Source organism: Colias croceus, chromosome 14 (genome assembly GCF_905220415.1).
Source record: "Colias croceus chromosome 14, ilColCroc2.1".
Taxonomy (NCBI): Eukaryota; Metazoa; Arthropoda; class Insecta; order Lepidoptera; family Pieridae; genus Colias; species Colias croceus.
Window position 1 is genome coordinate 4,086,229 of NC_059550.1, and position 25,615 is coordinate 4,111,843.

At 32.1% G+C, this 25,615-nt stretch overlaps 1 protein-coding gene across 2 annotated transcripts in view; it reads left to right on the forward strand.

The window, feature by feature from the left end:
• The first annotated feature begins 3,242 nt into the window (after positions 1 to 3,242).
• The window catches only part of LOC123697135 (fasciclin-2), a 103,173-nt gene continuing 80,800 nt past the window's right edge, over positions 3,243 to 25,615 (forward strand). For both annotated transcript variants that reach the window (XM_045643550.1, XM_045643551.1), the window contains exon 1: positions 3,243 to 3,680. In XM_045643550.1, coding sequence (XP_045499506.1) covers positions 3,614 to 3,680 — 67 coding nt within the window. In that variant the 5' untranslated portion in view covers positions 3,243 to 3,613. The remainder of the gene's footprint in view (positions 3,681 to 25,615) is intronic.

The following is a 25,615-nucleotide window of genomic DNA, read 5'->3' on the forward strand; positions in this document are numbered from 1 at the left end:
ATACTTTGAACATCTATTTAGGTCTGGTATCGATATTCATTGTTGCTATATTATGTTCCATGAATGCTGATAAATGAAATATAAATATAATATACTATTGTTAACTTAAGCTTTGTTTTCAATATGTAATTTAGACGGCAGTGTAGGTAACTTAGAGACGAAACTTAGGTCTAACAATATTATAATAATTGTCAATATTGAAATAGCGCGTATTTTTTAAATTGTAATTGAAACAGAAATTTCGATATATTCAAAGGTTTTAACCAATAGAGTAAATGAGAAATATAATTAATATTGGTTTTACAAATAATTTACAGATAATGGTTAGCTTTTATTAATTAGGGCACAATTGCGTTCGTTAATGAATTTCATAATATGATATTTGTCGCGTTAATTATCCATAATTTTATGGCAAATTGGATGCTTTGTTTTGACAACATTTACTTAATAATGAATTACCTACTGACAATTATTGACATAATACAGTTTGGTAAAACTTGAGGCATAATAAATAACAGGATTGATTTGCTCGATAAATAAAATGCAGTAAAATGCATTCTTACTTCAAAGTTTCTTAATGATTTCATATCCTGGTATAATTATTATTCTCCTGCTACCTAGTAGGTAATAGGTATATTAAATATTAATACACTTTTTCGGATACAGCATAAAATAAAGACGTGATGGAACATCAATGAACAACCTCTTCTTCAGTAACTATAAGATATACATAACTCATTACAACCCACTGAGGAGATATGCATCAAATTTGGTGCAATACAAATTTAGGTCACAGCATTACAAGTCAAGCGGTATATCACAGGGCTGATTGGGGTTATAACTGTAACGAAACGCGACAAGCTAATCTGCTGGTTTGCAATAGTTATCGTACATAGTGACATGTGCCACAGATTATATACTACTGCCACAGATAATATAATACTGGTAGGTACTATTTTGTATTCACGTCACAGATGATAAAGGATTGTAGCATAGCATAGGACATAAGGTAATAGTTTAGGGCTATGATGTAACTTTTAAATAACTTCGCCAAAAGTCATTAGAGATTGTCGCTTTTGTTGAAAGTTCAAGTGTTCAGTAAGGTCAGAAGTTTTAAGTCAGGTTGAATAGTCGGTCAGTAAAATATAAAGGTTTAGGTATACGGTATACAATTATTATACATAGCAAAGTATTATTTTTAACCGACTTCAAAAAAAAGGAGGAGGTTATCAATTCGGCCGGTATATTTTTTTTTTTTTTTTTATGTATGTACACCGATTACTCCGAGGTTTCTGAACCGATTTACGTGATTCTTTTTTTGTTCGATGCGGGATGGTGTCGAATTGGTCCCATAAAAATTTTATTCGGCTAGGCCTAGTAGTTTTTATTTTATGAGCATTTTTGTCTGTACTCGATGACTTAATTTCAATGTAGCAAGTAACTTTGATTCACTTCCCGGTAACCGATTGAGCTGAAATTTTGTATACGAATGTAAATTGGATAGCGATGAAACATTATCATGACATGGAGCTGATCTGATGATGGAATCGGAAGGTGGCCATAGGAACTCAGTAATATATTGACTCAACTTTATCGAGTTTGGGCTCGTTTGATTCGTGTTGAAAAATACACTAAAAAGTATTAAATAAAAATAACTGCGTTAAAAACAACCGACTTCAAAAACGGAAAAGTAAGAAATAAAAAAGATTTGATATTATTAATTACTTCATATTATTTTTATGTGCTATTTATTAAATAGGTTTGAAGTCGGTGCCAAACACTAAGCACTTAGTATTAAGCCCATGCACCGACATCAAACCTTTTTAGTAAATAGCACATAAAAATAATATGTAGTAATTAATAATATCAAATCTTTTTTATTTCTTACTTTTCCGTTTTTGAAGTCGGTTGTTTTTAACGCAGTTATTTTTATTGATAGGATAACAGTGTATAAACTATAGTAAGATAACTCAAATACCGCTCTATCAAAATAAACTAAAAACTTCATATTACCATAATAATTAGGCTTTCGTGAGACATTATGAAGTTATTTTCAATTAGCCATGATAAAATTTTAATACCAACTTAATACACAAGAAAAACCCTTAACAGTTACTTATCTGCATAAGATGCTATTAAACATATCTCCTTAATCAAGTATAATATCTCCAGTATGGTCATTATCATAAATTGTTGATTAAAATGTCACTCGTATTTTATTGAAATTAAAAGGATACTTACGCTTAGTAGCAGTTGATTTTATGAATGAACTCAATTAGGTAATTGCTCATGACTCACTGATATAAAGCCGGATTAGTCACAACTCTCCCTTTATTTTACACGTATGTAGATTTTATGTATTGTTTTTATATCCAATACTATACTGATTGCATAATTTTGACCTTGGCAATTTAGATCACTGGAATAGAACAGTTTTTTTTTTACAAAGTGTAAAGTACATAGAGTTTCTAAAACAGATACATGTACATATAGTCTATCTTATACCTTCGTCTTTTAGTTACTTTGATATATTTGGTAGGTATTGGACGTATACAAGGACGTATATTATTATATTTATTTAATTAATGGCACAGTCCGCAAGACATTACGCTACCTTCCTTATAGAGGGGAGCGGTTAGAATCTTAGATAAACACAAGCGGTGTCGTGGGCAGCAGATAGTATCTTGTATCATGCAATAAATAATATCTAGCATTCTGTTGTCATAAATAATGTTTTTTTTTTTTAACCACAAGAAATGTTTATTTTACGCAATATACCTGGATAATTTTTACTAAGTAAGTACTTATAATTTTTTTCTTAACAATTGTAAATAATGTAAATTTTAATGTACTAAGTAGGTAGGTACTAACTAACCAACCTGTTTAACCTAAGAGCTGTTTAACTTATATTAGTAGTCTAGTACATACAATATGAACATATCTAAAAATTGTATCGAATAAATCAAAATATGCTCGCATTAAATTTTATTACATTTAGAAGACATGAGGCATTCGAGATGACGGCCAGCATGCGCATAGCCTGGAATGTGTGACAAATCATTCATATCCAAAGAATTAAAAATAATAAACAACAACGGACAACTAGTTTTAAATCCTTGCGTCACGCAGAGGCAGAGCTCTCGAGCGAGGGTCGAGCCAACGTACTCTCAACTCTACCTTGGATGATGCCCATTAGTTCCTCTTTCGCTCGTGCCGGCCGGTGTCGCTCGCGTCGCGTCAGTGTGCCTTCGCGCTCGTGTAGGACGGACGTACGCACCTCTTTTACGTCTCTGAATTTACTTCACGTAACAAGTTTGTTGATCGAATTCTTTCTAAAGTTTACATTGCAATTTATGCCCACAATGGACTTACAAAAATTCGCAATCTTACAATATTTTGGACGCTTTTAGAAATGTTGAGAAAACTTTTCAAGTGTATTTAGTGTGTTACATTATCTTATATGAATGTAAGCGTAACGCAGGTGAAACAAAAACGCATGTGCATTGTTTTTTGTTGAAAAGGAAAGACGTTTACCGTTGAGGAGGCAGAATTTGAATCTCTTGTTTTTTATTGTTTATACGGACAAGCGACAAACGCGTTGAAAAGAGACAAGATGAGGTCCTTTCGTGTGGGAACGACAGGTGTGGCGGCGCTCGCGCTTATGTTGGCAGTTATAACAGGTACCACCTAATTTCATATTTACTAGTTTATGAATATAGTTAATATAATCTTATAAGAATAAACAGTGTTTTATTTCAAATCTCGTTGATAGATTTTAGTTTATCAAGAGCGTGCACCTGTTATCAAGAAGATAAAACAATTTTTGTGATTAGGTTGGTGCTTATTGTACGTTACATGATTCATTGAAGTGTAATTCCATTAGTTTCTAACACTTTTGTTTTGAAATCAGTTGTCAAGTTGTTAGGTAGGTATGTGTTAATTTTATTATAATTCATAATTATACATTTGCATGAAAAATCTATTTATTTAACCCAGATATAAAGATATGACCTTACCATTGCAATGCGTAGCCTTTATTCAATAACTAACGCTTATTCATAATTATTAATTGTTACAATGTGTGGTACATAGAACTATATCTATCTAAATTTATTATATATTTAGGTAAGTAGATATATAGTCGGTACCTACATATTAAAAAAAATATGATGTATGTAGACCGCATGTGTACTATTCATGCCTAAAACTCAATAAAACGCGTTCAATACTAGGCAGTTATCATCACACTATGTCCTTTACTGTCTTCGTATTAAATACAATAAAACGTTGTGACCAAATAATTAGCGCCAACCGAAGCGTTTCGAAAGCCACGGGCGGGGTCGGGGGTAGGCCTAGTTAGTTGTGCAAAAACCGTTGGTGCCCGTTATTCGCACAAAGATATCAGTCTACGGAAACTTGACTGCGAAGAACAATTCAGAATTCAGCTAGGTATATTAGAAAATAGAAATGTGACCGGTCGCGCGTTTTCTCACAGGTGCTAGTGATACGTTTGAAACTAAATGGAATCGGTATTTTCAGTTATTGTTATGGCGGCAAATATCAGGGCTATTCGCGTGCAATCTAAGCGCCAAAATGCAATATTAAATTTAATTGCAATGTCTTCGCAGCTTTGAGAGAGAGGTGCATTACGTAAGGAATTAGATACCTATTTACAAATTGTATTTCCTGTCTTTACAACGCAACCTTGTTTCACGAAATAATTGCAATTTGCAATCATTAATTAAATACCTACTTCTTATGAAGCAAAAATATATGAAAAAAATAACAAAAAATTTACTGAAACGGAAAAAAGTCATCAGTCTATTCCTAACTTAAACATCACTCTATGCGTTCCGTATGACTTTATAACGAAACAATCGTCGCATTTTTTTTTATTTGGCTATAAATTCATTAACGTTTTTATCGTTTATGTTGACATGTTACATAGGTATTTTATTCACCTACAAACGTAAGCATATCTTATCAGTAACCATTACTAATCTCAGACTCATTTATACCCTGAACTGCAAAAGGAAATCTCGCGTCATTGCGATCTTCGATATTGGATAGTAATTAATTTGTTGGAGATACTGTTATTACGCGGTTCGAAGACTTGGAGTCAATCTGGCGTGAATTACCGTGAAGCGTGCAAGAAACGTCTAAGATTATCGTACTTGATTTCTCATTACAAATCGTAAACAGTTATTGCTGACTGTATTAAAGATATTGGATCACGTAACTGGTTACGGGGCACTAATTGCTATCGGAAAGTGTATAATTAGACCAAATCGATTGACTGCTATGGACAAGTTCTTGAAATACTGTCTAAATTTGATAGTTAAAAATATCTGATTCAGCCGTTTCCTGCGCCATAGATTTCCTGTGTTGATGTTCTTCTGTGATTGGCTATAGTAAAATTTTATTTTTAAATTTGTCAATTTTATATTTTGCAAGCCGAAGGGAACCAATTGGACGAATAAGTTATAATTAAAGGTTTCGTACTTGTATTCAATAATGTGTTCGCTTTAGTTCAAATATTAGTAAACCATAGAGAAACCGAAGAAGAAGTTCATACTCGTAATGCAGGTACAGCATAACACGTATCTACTACAGATCTTGACATACCATATTAAAATCATTATGTCGTATATGATTAAATGGCGTCATAACAGATAACGATACCAACTTATTATACTAATGGCTTAATATCCATACAATGTTAATGCAAAATTTTCACAACTAGTCACATTTAAACAATTAATTACCACTGTCATGTAACGTCCATCCTTTGCATACATTCCACGCAATTTACACGAATTTAACACATCTGTCGTGTCATTACCCTTGTTATTTGAGCGTATTAACTGAGAGATTGGCGTAATGGGCTCTTTACAAAGTCATGACCGCTTCTGATTAGGACCAGAGCGAGTTAAGCGTAGATTAGCGGTGCACTTATAGAACTTTCGTGTATTAAGATTGTATCTAAAGCGGATGAAAATTAACTAAACTTTTTTCCAAGTTACCCGCAGTCAGCAAAATTTTGCAGAATGGCAAAAGTATTTTTTACCAACAACGGATCGGATTAATATTTATTAATTAGTGTAAAGATATTGATTAGTCTATATTTAAATGCTATATTTTGCAAGCTGTTGATTGTGTGGGAGAAAACATTATTATTGAATTGATGAATGTGTAGTTGAAATAATGAGAATCGAAGTCGGGCAAGTTGATAATAATTGTCAGATATGATATGAATAGTCTAGCTGCTAGCATGCTAAAATTATAAACAATTTTGCAATATTTTTCAACTGAGTCATCTTTCCTCAGTATAATTTCCCATATGACGATGAGCAATTTCGGGTATACATACAGAATAGCAGCGATTGATACGCCCCATTAGACATAAAACCGGGTATCATGCGTCTATTTCGTGCTAAAATTTTGATCCTAATACAAATGTTATCGCAAAAGCTAAGTGCATGTGGATTGTGGGCAGTTATAAGAGCTTAACGCGTACCTGCTAATAGCTCGTATTATTGATATGCTTCCTGGACATAAATAACCAGGCATCGAGAGGGTTTGATTGCGCTTGAGTGAAAGCTGTTACAATTATTAATACACTCCAATGGATCTATAGATCACAAGGTCTTTGCCCTGCGTAATAATAACCGTTATGTTGATGGCATCGTAAGGAATTGAACACTGCAGGTTTGATAGTGGAATTAAATGGAAATTGTACGGTTGTATAAGCAATGAGTTATCACAGTTTTAATACGAACTTGTTAAATGCTAGTTCTATTGATTGATTGATTAATTACCATGTTTAAATCGAAAGCCATATAGAATTTCGGTTCACTACTCGAACTTTGTTGATTTATTGCTTAGTTTACAAATGTTAATAAAACAGTTAAATACCATCAGCGTTTTATTGTAACAGTGGCTACGTTTTTAATACTCCTATCCTTTGCTTCATTTATAGAAATAACTAGGCTAGTTTCCAGTGTGTATTTGTATATTGTGTTTATTTTTGTATCACAAGCAAAGACAATGTAATTTACAAAATGAGTCACCTGAAGACCTTTCAAAGCAAATAGCAAAGAAAGCGTAGATGTAAAATCTGGGAACAAACAAGAAATTTTGCATAGTCAACATAAAAGTGAGTATGGATGAGTCAGCTTTTGATTGGGTGAACAAAATTGAAAGTGACAATAAAAATTAGTTATATCTGAGTAAAGATGACTCAAGTTAAAAGCAAATGCTACCATCGAAATCATATTCTTATCCAAATTTCCGGTAGTTATTTTAATTTTACAGGCGTAGAAGTGACCAGTTTTTCCAATTTTCCTGTAAGCACAATATGATCTTAATTATGATGCACGTCCTCAAGAGGTCGAGTAAATATGTTATCTTTTATGGTCGTTTCTAGATATGTGGGACGGATGAATCACCGTGTTCACACGTAGGACCATTTCTGTTACGTGATACTCGTATTGCTGGATAAACTTTGATGTTATGATGATATCATTTAAATGTACGGTTAAAACGTAGTAGGAAGGTGTGAAGAGATAAGATTTTAGTAGGTGTATGAGTTGAGTAACACAATGTGATAATAACCTTGGATTGTTTAGATTAGAGAAGAGAACGTACTTCATGTATGGCATTTATTGGGCAAGTATTTAGGGATTCGTTTGGGAATATAAGTAGGTAATCGGGAAACATTTAATTTCTTGTTGATTTTTTTTGCTGTTACATGTGTGACTGAGAATTGTTATACTTCTGGTATAACAATTCTAAGGCTATACCGGCTGACTGTTATAAAAACACGCAGATAGCTCAGTAGGTCAGTAACATATGTGTTATTTGCTATACTTTATCAGACGTGATTAAAGATAACGTATCAGGTTTAGTTAGACCCCAAACAAATGCGATGAAGTACCATGTGGAAAGAGATAACAGTTTAACGAAATAAACAGGTTGTTGAAATAAGCCGACTTATAACACAACTTGAAGAAATACAACAAATAAACTGGTCTCAGTTATATTTTACCTTTTTATTTTTATATTTCCTGTAGTGTAAAGATAGTGCAAGTTGCAACTTTATATCTAGTAAACAACTAAGTACTCGTTTACAACGAAGTATTAGTACGTAGGTTCTCACCATTTCCTCAGATACCTAAATTTTTTAGTGATTTATTTTAAGTGACAAGACATTGGATACAAAATAATTTCAGGACTTTGCGTGGATATTCAGTACCTAGATATTTTATAATACAGTACGCTATAATTAAAACTTCTAGGCCACGTATAATAACTAATTATTTTTTGCATTTCTTGCAGATTCTTGGTAAGTAAATCAACAATCTCATAACCTTGAGCGAAACCAGTTTCGACTTTACACTAAAATTGAGAGTTGTCTCAAAATATTTCGAACGTGTGTTCCTTTACGGAAATTATACAAGAGTTAATGAATCATAAGAATTTTTAAATGATTTATCATTTTTTGTTGTTGTAGAATGTGAACACGCTTCATTGTGAACCATTGATGAGCAGTGACGCGTAAATGATGAGATACGCCTACACATTGAAAAAAATAATTATCTACACGATATTAAAGTCAATCATAGAAGAGATTATTGTATTCAGGAAATAACCAATTAAATCTTCTTCAAATCACTAGAGAAATTCCGTATTGATTACTGTCCAATAACCCAAATAGAACTAACTAGTTAACTTTCGTTCACAGATCTTAATAGCCGATATAACTAACACAATTATTCTACATCCGTAGGATATTGCGAGTCTATAGATGTTTCCGTTTTTATCTATACTTTTTGCATTCAGCAACCGGTAGGACCACAGTCTCTGTAAACCGGTTCGGAGGAAGTCCTCTGTCGTGAATTTTCCCCGCCATTTCACTGTCAAGATGCCGGTTTTTTGTGCAAATTATGGGGCTTGTTGCGATGCGAGTTGCTGAAACGATTTAAGAACATAATTGTCTTAATTTGTTTCGAGTTTTGTTGTTCAGAACGGTTCTAGTTAATCTATTTGGAAATTCTTATTTTATTTGTATCTACCATCTTATATTCAATGTAGAATAATATGGTTTTAATTGCTATTTTGTTCAAATCACAAAATTAAAATTTGGTATTCTTAGGCATATAGCTCGGTTATTTGATTTAACTAGGCTGAATGATCAGTTTTCTACAAAAATAGATGAGAATTTAAACCGCAAACGTAGTAATAAATATAAAATGCCTTGAGCAACCCCGTGAAATAAATTGTGATTCAACAAATAAAAATACAACAATAATAAGATATAAATTTATATTCTAAAGCATCAGAGAGGACGAGATATTCCATGTAAATCGGTCATACAACCACAGTGAATTGTGCATTCAGAAATTCGCATTTATACTCGTAGTTTATGTAGTCGACTAAATTGAACACGTTGTGTCAAGTCCGCAACGCTTCCGAAAATTATGCAAATAGCAATATGTATAGAGTTAGTCTAAACTTATAGAAAGCATGACAGTTAACAAATCCATGTCAGCTATGTAAATTCTGCATCAGCTTTGGGATCATTATGTACCACTCCTCTAATGTACTAGGTACTCCGAATTCTTACTTGACGTACTTGTTTAGATTACACTAGATTTTTACGCGGAATATTCTCTCAATCTAATTTGGATATAGGGCGTCCTGGGTGTCTCTTTTATGAAAAATGGCTCTTTAAGTTTTGGCGTATTATTCCGAGTTTCGGGAATGTTTTATGTCTGGTAATTAGGAGCTGAAATAGAATTTGCTGGAATAAATCATAGCCAAAATGTCAAAAATATCCTCGAACAGAATTTCAGCGACATTGTGTGAGAACATACTTTATGTTATCATGGATCATAATCAGAATCCAAGTTTCTTAATGATCGCTCAAACCATCCCATCTAGTTCTCTAACTCCAATTGAAGTAGGTCATATACCCTCAACTGATTATGGGTGGTATTCCACCGATTATGAGATATTTCTCACTATCAAGAGACGCGTTGCCCATTTGCGTGTCTGTCACAAATACTCTAATTATCCTTATCCACCGCCTCTAATGACAAACGTATACATGTTTAAATGCTGCTGATTGCCAGACTTGTATGTACGAAGTACTCGTGTCAGTCATAGTTTATTACATTTATTTATACTCAAGTGGTATTGGAAGCGGAAAACTTGAATGCACGAGGCTCATTTAAAATTCATAGCGCGTGTTTTATTGTCTCGACTAGCCGTGCAAGATTCAAGTGGTTTTGTACAATATGACTATAAGTCGGAATTGGCTTTGCTTTTTATCGACCGAATATTAAGTGGATTATAAGATTCATTTTATAACGTAATTGAGCGAGTTTATTATGATGAATATTTATACCCTGCATGGAAATAAAGCCTGTAATTTCAGTCGAGTGCTCTAGAGTTTGAAATGTTTACTGGATAATGGAATTGTAGTTTAGGTTTTTGCATAAATTGGTTGAAGTATGTTTGATAATACATAATTATATTTTTGAGAGAATGAACAGCCTTATGCAAAAATCATACTTACAAGTGCAGCCAATTAAAAGGCCTATCAATAATATTCTTTACTTATACATGATACTGTCTATAATTTATATCTATGTGTACTTACTACTTTTTACACTTGAATTCAAAAAAAAATATAAAATGCACATTGCGTAAATTCATACTAGATACAGTTATATAACATATAACGATATAATATACTTACGTACAAGTGAAAACACGAATATTAATGTACAATAATATAACTCAAAGGTTTGGTGATTTATTTGGACACAACGTGGTAAAACAGTTAGTCCGGTGGAGCAAACAGACTGTGTCTGCAAACTGGATTGACGACCGCGCGGTGGACCTTGACGGACCGCGAGCCAATGCGTATTTCAATATTTTTATTTCTATTTTAACTAGATATTTGCGAGAATTTCTTCCAAGCGTTCTTTGGTGCAAAATAATTGAGCTAAATATAGCTAATACCAAATATAGCAATATGTAGAATAAGTAGAGTTTAATGACAAATTAGGGGAATAAGAGCAAACGAATTAATAATATACTTATGACTGTTATACGACTTATTTTGCGACTGTGATATGTTATTAATTATTATTATTAATTAGACAATAAATAGGAGTAGGGTCAAGTACGTTTAGGTAATTGATCACACTTGTTCGAAAATTGTGTTCATGTCGTTAGTAACGTATATTCAATGTTTTGACCTTCCCTTTAACCTTAATTTTTCTGTCTAACAAACCTATCAAGATCCTAAATTTAATCAAAGGTTGACAATACAAAAGTTATCGCAGTAGGTTTCATTGAAAATCAGTCGACTGCTCATTTGTATTAACGGTGACACGAAAAGAAAAAAGAAATGCCTAACAAAAAGAGTCCGTAGAAATCTTTCTAAGAACTGAAAATAAGACAATTTGCTTCTCGACGTAGACGGCAAGCTTTGAACGAAGAGCTGTCGAAATTACTTAACGGCGATGTATCGATATCGATGATGTGTTTCGCTCCAAAAGAACATCACCATGAAGTGTATAAATGTGTCGATGTCACAGGATTTCACGTGTGATAAATGATCCTTGAAAAATTGGCTCGGCGAATTCCCGTCGGTACTTAGTTTTTACTGATAGCTCGATTACAGTTTGTGAAATTGCGAGATGAGGCCTTTATCAACAATATTTGCATGAGTTGTGAATAAAATATAGGTGAAGCTTTCGCGGTAAACGTATCGTGTTTGTTGTTCTGCGAAACGGTATTGGTTTACGCAGTTGTTATACATTATAGCATAATACAAGTGAACAATTTTTGCAATAAATATTTTTTTATATTTAAAGTTTCTGCTAAAAGCATATTTTATCCGGCTCAGATTAATATCTATCTATAAGCTGGATTAGAGATGTGTGCGGACAATTCACTTTTTTTTATATTTTCGGCGTAAAGCTAAAGGAACTTTTGGAATTTAGACGAATTTGATACATTATAAAATTAAAAGGTTAAAATTTAAATAATAGAATTAGCAATGCGATATCAATGAAAATCTAAGTAACCTTAACGCAAATTTATTCCTTAAAAAGGAAAAGAAAGAGAACTACAGATATTATTTTGAAGAGTTTTATTGGTTTATGGATTCGAGACAAAGATTCGAGTTCCATGTTCGCTATCTTAACAAAGAATCGAACCCGGAATCTAACGCCTACACTACCTTAAGCATGAATCACATTGTATTTTAAAATTTACTTAAGCTAGGCAAAATTGCACATAGCAGTGTTGGGTACATTTAATTATGTCATCCAATTTTAAATTAACATTTATATAATATCATGACGATTTGATTTCTCTTTCATTATATTATTGCAACGTTGCAATTTAAAAGCCTTTTATATCAATACCGATTTAACATGATCTGTTTCATGTGAAACGTACGTGCTTTTTAATAACAATTGATGAATGTTCTTGAAGGTGAAATTTGTTTTTGTTTGTTTGTAATAATGAGCCATTGTTTACCAATATTGTAATAGAATATGAAGATTGAATGGTACTGGTAGACTTTTGTCGCAGTAATATTATCGTATTACGTGTAGTAAATAGTATCTAATTGCAATTTAATTGATTTGTAATAAAGCATGTTTTAAACAGTGAGCGACTATAGTTATTTATGTATTATAATGGTCATATATAGTGTTATAGTATGTATAGTCTATTTTAATGTTACCTTGAATTAAATGTTTTATTTAGTTCAAATACTTCGTTAGCGAACGCTCATCTGCAAACCCGGGAACCTAAGTAAAGTTTGACAGTTCGTGTAATCTAGCCATACTTTTGACTTGTTACCTCCCAAACTGCTAACGTATCCTTACAAAAACATTCTACAAGTATCTTCGTAAAACACGCTCAAAGAGCTATGAACACTCGGGCACAAAGTCCATGAAGAATTTAACTGAAGCACGTCATTATTAAATTCCTTTTTACGCGACAGTACAGACTGTAGGCAAAAAGACGAGAAATGTGATTTGCATTGTTTTTCCCACGGCGCCGTGAATTTCATTGTCGAAGCACTTTCTCACTATTGTTCGCGTTGTAATTGTATATCGCTAATGATTTTACGAGATATGTGCTGTCTGGATGTTCGTGTGTCCTACGGTCATTGTGCCCATAGATTACTGTTTTTGACATATGGAATAGTTAATTGCAGAATCTATTTTTGTTCTACGTATGAAGCCATTTATGAAGCCACTTCCGTGGTCTCGTAATTAGCCCGTTTGTTTGACTTTGAGCTGGAGGGCCATTAGAAAAATAGCCCACACAAGAAAGCTACTTGCCTCTTTCAAAAGATGGATAATGATAAAAGACTTAAGTTCCAATACAATAGAGAAGTTTTTCTGCTTCATTTTTATAATGTCTATTAAATGCTCTGGTATTAATAATATAAATTCTAAGAAAACAATAAGGAGAACGAGATGTAAATAACCCAAATTTAGATGTTAGTGAAACGGTATTTGTGTTGACTTTACATTTATGCAGAAAATTTAGGCTGCAATTTGGTACAAGAAATTTCTCTTTTAACATCCTTATGCAGTTCCCTTACGTAAGAGGCATAAATAAAGTGTAATTTTCTAATAAAATTTATGATCCTCATAAACTACGGCATTTCTCAGGCTGCATTCGTAGAAAGTAGCTTAAGTTATGCTCTTAAATTTTATCTTTTGATGTATAGTGATAAGGTAGTTTGACCTCAACGTGACGGGACTGTTATCAGTCCTTAGATCAAGCATTTCGTACTTAAAATACACATAATACGCGGGAAACGGGAACAGCGTGTTTATTCTACTACGTTTACCGTTTAGTATCAAGTGTTTTAGCACTTAATTTGTTTTTATTACCTTTTACCTTAATGTGTGAGTTTTAATTAAACCCACTATTACTTCTTCTTTACATGTCTGTCTGTATATTTATTTAAATTTCTCTTTTACAACAATCATTAACGTCATTTAATATCGTTGTCCATCGCTTATAATAAACAACAAAATGTTCCATAAAATAAGAACAAACGGAGGTCCCTAATTGATGTAAGTGGCATCAAGATTAAAGCGATCGATTGCATCCATTGCATATAATTAATAACATTAATGATTCATTAGCGTCATGTTCGGGCTATTTCTGTCCATAAGTGGCACGATAAACGGAACCGACCACGAAATCAAGTGAAGGATCGTTTAATTGAGTTTTAACATTAGGGATGTAATTTCTTGGGCGGCGCAGCGGGCGGCCGAAGTGTGTAGGTATACTGTAGACTTGTAGAGTCTACATTATTTTATTTTATTGTTTGTTTTTTTATTGTGTTTATTGTGTTTGCTGTTTACACCGTTATGTTTGCTGTTTATGACTTATGTTTTACAGTGTGATGTATAGGTATAGCTTGCGATAAGTAAGTAAGTGAAGTCCCGTGTCCCCGTAGTGGGGTAAGGGGCAGATGCATGATGCATACATCTGTTTCACTGATCAATTTTCTTTAGGGACAAGTAGGTGATCAGCCTTCTGTGTCCTGCCAGACCGAGACATTCTTTTTTCTTCGTCTCCACCGGGAATCGAACCCAGGACCCGGACCGATGGGTTCTACGCTCGCGCGTCAACCACTGTACCAAGGAGGCGGTCAAGCTCGAAAGCTTGCGATGGCAACGTCGAAAACGTTGGACGATTATTTTAGGTTATAAAAAATTATAATATTGTACAAATATGTGAGTTTATTATGTACATCGTTAAGAAATATTACTAGATAAGAAAGAATTAACGTTAGAAGAGGTTTTTTTAGAACGCTATTCTCTCTGCCCGGTTTCATGACCAAACCCTAAACGTAGTCGAGCAGCGTGCTTAAATATATAAATAGCTTGAATGCACTTATCGAACTAGACTCCAGATACCAAGTTTATTAATGGCTATTTCGAGAACTTTTAATGACCGTTAATTTTAGGAGTTAGGACCTACTTGATGTTATTAAAATGTACTTCAGTAGGAACCAATAATTGTTATAAATTCACCAAACACAATCAATGTTAAGATCTAAATAGGATTCTAGAATCGAATTAACCGAGTCATCATGTATTTTATGTGGAAAAAGTTATAATACAACATATTAATTTGTAATAAGAAGTGTGAATAGTCTAATATTATGTTTCGTTTTATTACTATTTTTAATTATTACGATGCATCATATAGTTTCCTAAGTTCATATATTACAAAAGTACAATCTTATTCCACGTTTGCAAAGTTACCCGCGATTAATGTTTGCGGATATGTTATGAGGAAAGTTTTACTATAGCGATGTGTGCAACTTCGTCTTCTCTATTATAAAATTCTTTGTAAATAAAACCTATGAGAATGAATTACGAAGTTATTGGTTTGGTTTAATCTGTGGACTATTTAGAAATTATTGTGTGTAGAATAGATATATAATAGAATCTGATTATTTAAACAATAAGCTAAAACAGGACGACTGTATCATTTCCCTAAATGTTCTGGAACCATTATATTCCTAAACTCAGATATTTACAAAATTGAAAGACATGTTGTTTACCATTTAACTGACTTGTAGTTTGATTAAACGATATTAAATGCGAAATCAAATCGCAATTAGAATTTCGTATCATTTGTACTGCATTGCGGCCCAACTTGTAATGTCCAATTCATTGTTTGGAAGCTTCGTCGCTTATAAACACTATTTAATTACGCGACCAGTTTATTAAACTGTGCAATGAATATATTGTTCCACGTATTTTCAGTCGAATTATTCGCAACTATTTCACTTTCAAATCATTACAATTATTTAAGATTTTTTTTGTGTTTACTTTCGAACAATGTAGTAGTGTACTGTTGTTTTTTAAACAGAAGATTCAAATGCCTTCAGGGCATATTTTGAAGGACTAAGTTGCAATGAAAGTTAGAGTTTCAGTCATCAACGTGACAATGTTATAAAAAGGACGACTGTAACTATTGAACAATATGCCAACTTATCACATTCGTATGACAATTAAGAAATAGTCATTTCTCACACCTTGTTAAATCTTACTTTCATTCATTTATTTGCATCTCGTGATCTTATGTCTTCGCCTAATTAGCATAATTTTCATATTATTATTATAATTAGCATAGATTTAAATAAACCAATGAGCTGTTAAATTTTATAGAATACATTTCAGAATGAGCAAGAGCTTCAATCCATCCCTCGAAGCAAATTATGTTATGCTCTAAATGTACATTACAAGCCACAAGGTACGTTGTATTAATTAACAAACTTCACTTACACGGGTAGTTACGTTAGTAGCTTCTATCCGAGCTCTGTTTAACATTATTAAGTAAATTTAAATGGCAGCTTGTTTAGCTTCAGAATTTGGAATAACATGTCAGTGGTTCTTTGGCGGTTGCTAATTTTAAATAAAATTTGCTGTTTTGGGTGTTATTTTACTGCACGTGTTTAACTAATCTATTGTCAGTATTCTTGGGTCGATGAATGAGATACCTAATAATGTTTCCAACTTAACATACAAAATATACAACAATTGTTCTTATATCATAAAAGTTGATGTAAATTTATAGTGATAGTAGACACAGTGTGAACACTAAAAACAAGACCGTTAAAATATTCAGCCGATTGATGAAAAGCTTACGAAACCTATGTATATTGGTTTTCAGTGACACATCACTAAATTGTGTGCACATTCTCTTTGTGACGGTTTTTCAATAGATTGTTATTTGAAAAATATAAATATACGTCCTACAATGATTTTAATTGCTGGAAAAATTCACCACGTTATAAAATTTCAATTTTAATCGATTGAGGTTTGTCGATAACTGGCTATTAAAAGTGGCAAAATAAAAAAGCGATTTAGTTTTATGAGTGGTGCGTGTTGGTTATTTGTTTTTTGTTCTGAAAATTATTTAAAAAAAAATTGTCAATTTCGGTTCAATTTAACCTCTCGTCACGATTATACTATAGCATCCACTGTAACAAAAGAAACTTTAACGATAATGAAACCTATATGTCCATCGGATATTTTTTTCTCTATTGTCTTGAGATTTAGACCTAATGCAGTAAGCTTCATAGTTTCTTTGACGTCATCAATAAGCCCACGCTGGACTGTTGCCAGACGATAAGCACTCAACCCAACCTACCCTGAACCGGGTTAATAACCTCTTTAGATATCTGCAATTTATAACACCTCTATCAAATTGATCATTGCATCTGACTCATTCGAGAAATGCGAGGCGTTTTTATTGGCCAGACCTTTTATTATGATATTTCTTCGATAGTACCAAACAGAAATAGATTAACAGTTAAATGTTGACTTATGATTTAGCACACAATTTAAATGTTGACTTATGATTTAGCACACAATTTACTTTGAGATAACATAAAAATGTTGTCGAACAATACTGTTGCATAGTTAATTAATGTTATGCTTAAAACGATTACAAAAATTTATATATATCGTCTGCAATAAATATGGTTAAGCATACTATATCTGTCGATATCTGAATATTGATCGGCAAACCAAATGGCTCATAAAAATTACATAAATTTTAATAAAGCTCTGAGCGTTAAGGGTTATTGAAATTAATGACGCGATTCTAAGAATAAATTATGGTATGTTATAAATTATAAAGAACAGTTCATCCAGGGTTATAACTTCGTTAGAAGATAATTTGATTAACTAACATTCTAGTTCATAGGTAGGTAATATGGCCTCGTAAAAATATTCGTTAATAAGTTTGTTGTAACATATTATACTTTATTAAACTTCGCTAGCCACTTAGTTATTTTCAGGTCTCTTTAAAGTCTTGGATTTTTATTTTATTAAGTCAATTGTATTAATGCTTGAACCACGCAAATATTTTGTTATTCTTTTTAATACTGGTTTTTCATACCAAGCAAAAGAAAAGATTCAAAGAAATTCTAAAGCACGCTAGCGTTGACTTATTTATTGCTTTGTACTTATGAACTCGGTGAGATAGGACGAGTAGGTATGTATATTGTATAGCCAGTTCACATATAAATGGTTTTTAAAGTAACCTAACAATGAGGCGGTCCAAATATTAACTATTGTGAGTCAGCTGTTAATAAGTGAGTGCTTGGGCAGCATTATTGACATTAACGAGTATAGCATCCGGCGGGAACAGTGTGGATGACATATCGTGTTACTTTTAAATAAATAAAGGGGACAATAATTAGGGGCCCGAACTTTGGACTGAGGAAGTTCGCCTTCATTAAGGAGCTGATGAATGAAAGTTATTGTTACGAGAAAGTAGTGACGAAACAATTGCCTGAGTTTGTCGTGTCAGAACACATGTCATAAGTTGTTTCATTGTTTGTTGTGTTTGTGTGAGCATTTTCTTTGTTTGATTTTACTATAGTGTATTTAACAATCTGTCACAGAAATTAAAAATTATGCTTATAACTAACTACCTAACTATTCTGGCAGTACAAGATTATGTAAAAGTTTAAAGGCCCTCTTATTTTCTACTTTATTTTGTGGTGACCTAAAAGTTTCGTCAAAAATGAAAGAAACGCTTACATTTGGTTACATTTTAAATATTTTCACAAGTTCCTTTATAAAGAAATGCAGCAAAAATTTACATCTGTTTATTTATGGTCCCACAAGTGGCTCATAAATATAACATTTTATTGCTCCGTTAAATGACACTCGGTATCTACTGGATATTATGAACTTATGGAGCTGTCGATGAGTTGAGAGTATAGTGATGAATGATGATTGTTGGGTGTAAATTATAAAAAAAAAAAAACACATTTTCCTTCACGTTTCTAGCTCTATGAAACTCTATGGTGCTTATAAATGTTCTAAATTATATGGATAAATTCTAAATTAGGCAATTACAATAGGTACGTGTTTAAATTGTGTAATTTCCAAAGTAACCTTATTATTAAGCCCTGTTATCATTTAAGTTAAAAAATGTAAAAGGAAAAGATGATGGAATTGTTTGTTATATTCAAAGTTATGTGGACACAGGTTCTTTATTCAAAGCGATTAAACCATTTTACTGTTTTGCTTTTAAATATAAAATGTTAATAAAGCAGACGTTTCTTAATTACTACAATTACACATGCATTCCTATTTCGCTTAGCTGTTATTTAATGAGCCATTTTATCCTGAGCTGTCCAAGGCGCCTCTAATGGAACGAATTGTTATTGTTCCTTCTGTATTACGAGCTTAACTTTATAAGGGAATTATTTGTTTAGAATTCGCTAATTGGGCGTATTATTTGAATAAAATCTTTGATCGGTTATTGTGGTAAGTTTGTTATTGATGTACCTATAGCGTGTACTTGCAGAGTTCGATGATTAGACGATGATGATTTACAAGTGGAAAGAAATAAGCAGGTATTACTTACTATAGCAAAATGTGTTTGCATGAATGATGTAGGATGCAAAATGTAGGATGCCCTGAAATTGAAAATATATGTTCCTCTCGTGCTGTATGCTTGCTATAAAAATAATAATATTTCACATATAAGTATTGTCTGTTACAACACGAATTAATAAAATCATTGAATGCGCAAGGATTTCATGATAATAGCTAGTCATTGATCAATCAATAATAATAAAACTATGAAATGATTAATTATTTTGTTTCCAATATTTTGCGAAACGCGAACAAATTTTATTTCTATCTGATGAAATAATACTGCAAAGTAATGGATCATTACGTTTCATAACCATTTTGTGGTTTGAATGAATATTATATAACATAAGCTGAAGGCAAAATAAAAAATATTCAGAGGAAAATAAATAATATTTTGTCGTTTTTACATTGGGTTTATTTTTTAGCTATAAAGACATAAGTTGGATATTTTCATAGCTTTATTTAATACCTACGCTTATTTAACAACCTACGCTTATTTACCATATAATATTGTCTACATAACTACACTATTTGGATAACAAAATACATAATATAATGCTCTAATAATAATTAAAGACCTTAACTTCCGTGATATCCTTTTTGTAAAGATTCCTTTTCGCACTCTTTCTACCTCCCAACAAATTACATCTTTTCAAAACACCCTAATTGTTACTAATACTATCACGCCTAATCTCGACGCGACAGCAAAAGAATAAACAATAGGTGACGAACAAAGAGCTGTCCCTTAAGCAACCATACTAGTATTGTTCAAGACATTTAAGGGGAATATGTACGTCCCTTTCGTTTTTACCCTCATAATATGACCATTGTCTTAACGTTCGCCATGAATTATGTGCATCGAATTTTGTTGTGTTTATGGGACTTTTGATCCATATTCAGTGCTGATATCTTTACTATATTGTGATTCATAATTTATTTAATGCTACCTTCTGCCTGTGATTCATGTTATAAAGGAGAAATCTCGTCTTATGACCAAAATGGATTTTGTATTTATCTACGCGCACAAACATATAGACAAGATTTCAGAAACTAGCGTATGGACCTATCAGTCTTAATTAAATTTCTATAGTGCTTAATTTTATCGTCTATTTTATCGGTGATACACATACATATGTATATTACATACATAATACTACATTATGAACATAAAGACGCAAGGGTCATTGACCTTGTAACTTCTAATCCCATACTTAATAGCTTACAAACGCCTACACGGTCAATCTTAAAATAGTAAACTGTACTGAGATCAGTTTTCATACTTGAGATCTTGACCGCTTGTAACATGAGCCTAATAAGACGCAGCATCTCATTATACACAATCTACAATAACTTCATTGTATTCAACTACTTACACAGCTAATTAACTTTATAACGTTTAATTGTAAATGATTTTTATATGTGTGAAAATGCAGACATTCCTATGGATTCATTCTTAAATAAATAATGACTTAGAAATGAATGAGTGGATCTAAAAATCTTAAAATTATACGAAGGATAAGATAAGGATAAGATACATATTTAAAAACATATATTGCAGTAAGGTACATTTTGCTGATTGTAATGCATTTTAATAAATGAATTAAGTAAATAAAATATTTGCTCGATATCTCAACGTAATAAACTAAAAGCTACGTCCGGAATCTATTGAAAACTGCAAAATCTTAAATGTATTTTCTCTTCCCATCCCATATATTTTAAAACAGGGGATCGAATGAAAGATTTGTAGTTCTCTGAAGAATTCTCGGTCGTTCATTGTCGTTTACTGTCCCCGTTGACCTCAAAACTATCCAATATGGACGCAATGCGGAACGCCATAAATGACGAATGTCAAAGAATGCTTTATTGGTTTCCCTTTGTACTGCTTCGTCTCGCGATTTTCACTCTTAAACTTTATTACATGAACTTTTTTCTTAACTATTCTTTTTTTAATTTTTATACCAAGAATGCACCGACTGCACAGATTATAAATACTCTCGAGTCTCGGCTTGAATGCAAACCCGCGTTTATGTTTTATTCCTTTTTTGAAATTACATAGTTCAGTTTAAAATGCTTGGGGCCAGTGTTGAAATTCCAACAACTATTTTTGTTTTATCTGTTATATATTTAAATGTTTTCTATTTTGCAATCGCGGAAGGGAAATGAGACAAAATTGCGATTTTTGGAACATTGTATCGTAATTTTAAGAGTTGAAACATTTTCATCTCACGAAATGTACTTATTCAAGTGTTCACGGTTTAAGTTAAAAATGTTTCTTTTCAACGTAAAATAAGTGGAAGCTGGCTGGCTTCACTCCAAAGTGTTTCCTTTTTTATGACTTCTGTGTACCCTCTGGCAATATTGAGCGGAGCAAATCTTTTAAGTGATCTTGAAATGCGTACCTGTTCATTTTATAAGGTTCGATTAAGGAAGCGATATCCCAGATAATGTAATTTTACTTTTCACTTTCATACTTTTATCCTGCATTTAAAAAAGTGGATACTATTTAAGAATTTATGTACAGTGATAAAGAAATTACATATTTAACGTACTGACATCTACTTTATCTACTCATGAAATAATTTGATTTTTTTATCGACAAATTTACTTAATTTATATCCAAATGTATGAAAATAGAGCATAGGAATGTATATCCTATGCTCTATTTTCATTTACTTGAAATTACAGTAGATAAGTGTATTACAGTCACGGGAAATGTTAATCAAATTAACATTTATATGTTTTGAAATGGTTTTCTATAGTGTTAGTTAACATGCCATAAAGTTTTTAAGAGCGTAGCCCACTTGCTTCACCTATCATTAGGAGAATATTCGTATCCTCGATAGAATGAACAGTAAAAGTGCACCTTTTAAGATCATTTAGCTTAAAGTACCGAAGTATCCATTGAGAAAATTTTATTATCACGTTTACGATAACATCATTCGATTATTGACATTTTATTTTTATTTTACGATGTTTGACTTTCTTCTACATGAACGTTAAACGGTGAACATTGCATGTTATTTTTATGGCTTCTCTTGACACGAATCATGTCGCTGAAATGTTCGCTTTTTATTTCATTCTTCAAAATATGTGACATATTTATTAGCGCATAATCTCTACAGAATATAATGCTTTTTATTGGAATTGTCTCTTAATTTTTAACCGACTTCAAAAAAAAGGAGGAGGTTATCAATTCGGCCGGTATATTTTTTTTTTTTTTTTTTTTTATGTATGTACACCGATTACTCCGAGGTTTCTGAACCGATTTACGTGATTCTTTTTTTGTTCGATGCGGGATGGTGTCGAATTGGTCCCATAAAAATTTTATTCGGCTAGGCCTAGTAGTTTTTATTTTATGAGCATTTTTGTCTGTACTCGATGACTTAATTTCAATGTAGCAAGTAACTTTGATTCACTTCCCGGTAACCGATTGAGCTGAAATTTTGTATACGAATGTAAATTGGATAGCGATGAAACATTATCATGACATGGAGCTGATCTGATGATGGAATCGGAAGGTGGCCATAGGAACTCAGTAATATATTGACTCAACTTTATCGAGTTTGGGCTCGTTTGATTCGTGTTGAAAAATACACTAAAAAGTATTAAATAAAAATAACTGCGTTAAAAACAACCGACTTCAAAAACGGAAAAGTAAGAAATAAAAAAGATTTGATATTATTAATTACTACATATTATTTTTATGTGCTATTTATTAAATAGGTTTGAAGTCGGTGCCAAACACTAAGCACTTAGTATTAAGCCCATGCACCGACATCAAACCTTTTTAGTAAATAGCACATAAAAATAATATGTAGTAATTAATAATATCAAATCTTTTTTATTTCTTACTTTTCCGTTTTTGAAGTCGGTTGTTTTTAACGCAGTTATTTTTTTAAAGATTCATTATAATAGCGACACAATCATCAGAAGTTTAGAAAGGAAACTTTGTTCTGTTCCTGTTATTTCCAACAATTTCAGGCATCAAAATTCTATTAAATATTCGCAGTTTTATTTTAGAAAGGTTTTATATTTCGAAACTCATTAAAAACCTCTGAAGTGTCGGTTAAAAAGTACCATCAAGTTGCCTTTTTCCAGAACATTCTCAGTTTGGACAAAAGCGCGGGAAAGAGCCCTAAAGGAGTCAAGTACACGCTGACACGGCAATTATCATTTAGGTGATAATATTATACCATCGTCATATAAAAAAAGGTGTTGAGAGTGCTATTTTTATATTTTTATACTTTGCAAAAAGAAATGTTTATGAGTTGTTTATTTTGGTATATATAATATTATATTAAGCATTGTCTGGTAGGTACCCTAGGAACGGACAAGGTAAAAGATAATACGTTTCTTTTAAATAAAAATTAATAGAAAATTGGTAAGAAAAATAGTTGTTGTATAAATTATGGTACCTATGATCTGGATCTCCATATAGGATTATTTACACTCATGAAATGAAGTTCTAAATATACGACGCTATTACTACACGTCTTAATTACAAGATCTATTCCGAGACAATTGTCTAAACCACCCACTGCGGTCATAAATTAATGTTATTAACGACTCGAGTTTTAAAGAGTGGATATTGATGATCATAAAGTGATATTAATTTTACAGCCAGTATAATTTTAATTAATCTCTTGTTTGTGTTATGTAAACGCCTGGTACTATGTGGACTAAGAATAGACTTTTTTAATGTTTTGTGCATTCGTAAAAGTGTATTATTTTAAAAGATAGATTTTTAATCTTTTTCTGAATGTATTTTTGTTAGCTTGAGGTAATACAGGGCGAATAAGTTCTTTGAAATAGCTTAACTTCATATTTTGACCAAGTACTAAATATGTATTTAAAGTAATTTTTATATTACGATTACATAATCAACTTTCTACGTCTAATTTTATTGTCACCACAAAATTTAACAAGTTTGGTTTGACCTATTTCGAAGACATTCCGCTACGCATTAAACTAGAGTGATGTTAATCACCGTACAAGCCTTAGTCATCGTAGAATATTAGCAGGTCAATAATGTATGACATTTGCCATTTAGGATGCTGTATGTTCCAACAAACATCCTGAATTCAAAACGGATTCTCATGGCTCGAAGCTATCGCATTGTTCCTGGCTCTGACACTTTAATTATAATATGAAGCCTTGCGTTCTCAAAATAGAGCGCAGTTCAACCGAGTTGGTATCATTGTTATGTGCTCGATTTGTTAATTGTAGACTTTGATTGAAGGTTGGTACTGCTGATAAATGTTAAGGTACCTTTGGTGGTTACAGTTAAAGAAATTATTAAAGTTTTACGTTAAAAAATAATGATTATAAACAATTATAATCATTATTTTAACTATATACCTACCTACGTAAAATACGTCTATATAATAAAATATTGTGTAAGATACTAGTATAGTTTTATATGATTTTAATAAATTTCCCTTTTGTTCCAGGTATTTTAAATATGTTTTACAAGAGATAATTGGAAGTGCGGCTCTTTTATCTTTTTTAACGTAAAGGTAAGGGTCGATGTCCGTAACAATGTTCATTTTCATTAAAAGAGTACAATAAATTTAATAAAAGCAATAAATGTTATGGTAAAGGCGATAATTTTGATGCCAAAGGCGATGGTGTCGACAGGACTGAATTGAAACGATACTTATTTGATTGAAATAGTAATTTTTCCTTTAAAAAATGGACTAAAGAAAAGGGGCTTAAGGAAAGAGAAACTAATATTAAAGAAAAGGGTCAAATTCCAAATGTAAAAGTTTAAAATTCATTTTACTAAAATAATACTTTTCCGTTTTAAGTAGGTATAAAATGAATATTTTATAAAACTGAGCCACTTGAAATACAGCTTACTACAGTTTTACAACCAATAATACGGCACAAATCCTATTTCTTAGCGTACTAAGGGATTCGCTGAATTTTATTCAGCGCTTTAGATTTATAAGTCTCCTTATAAACAGCTTCTTTGATGAATGCTTTCCGCTTAAAGAATATAAAAATAGTTTAGTTCTCGTTCTTTGCTCTTGATAAAATGCACTTTCAAAGGACAATTCATTTTTCAGTCATTAGAAAATTTAAGAAAAGTTATGAAAATGTTTATGGTTTTAATTTCAATAATACTTTTGTACGTTCTCGTAAACTTC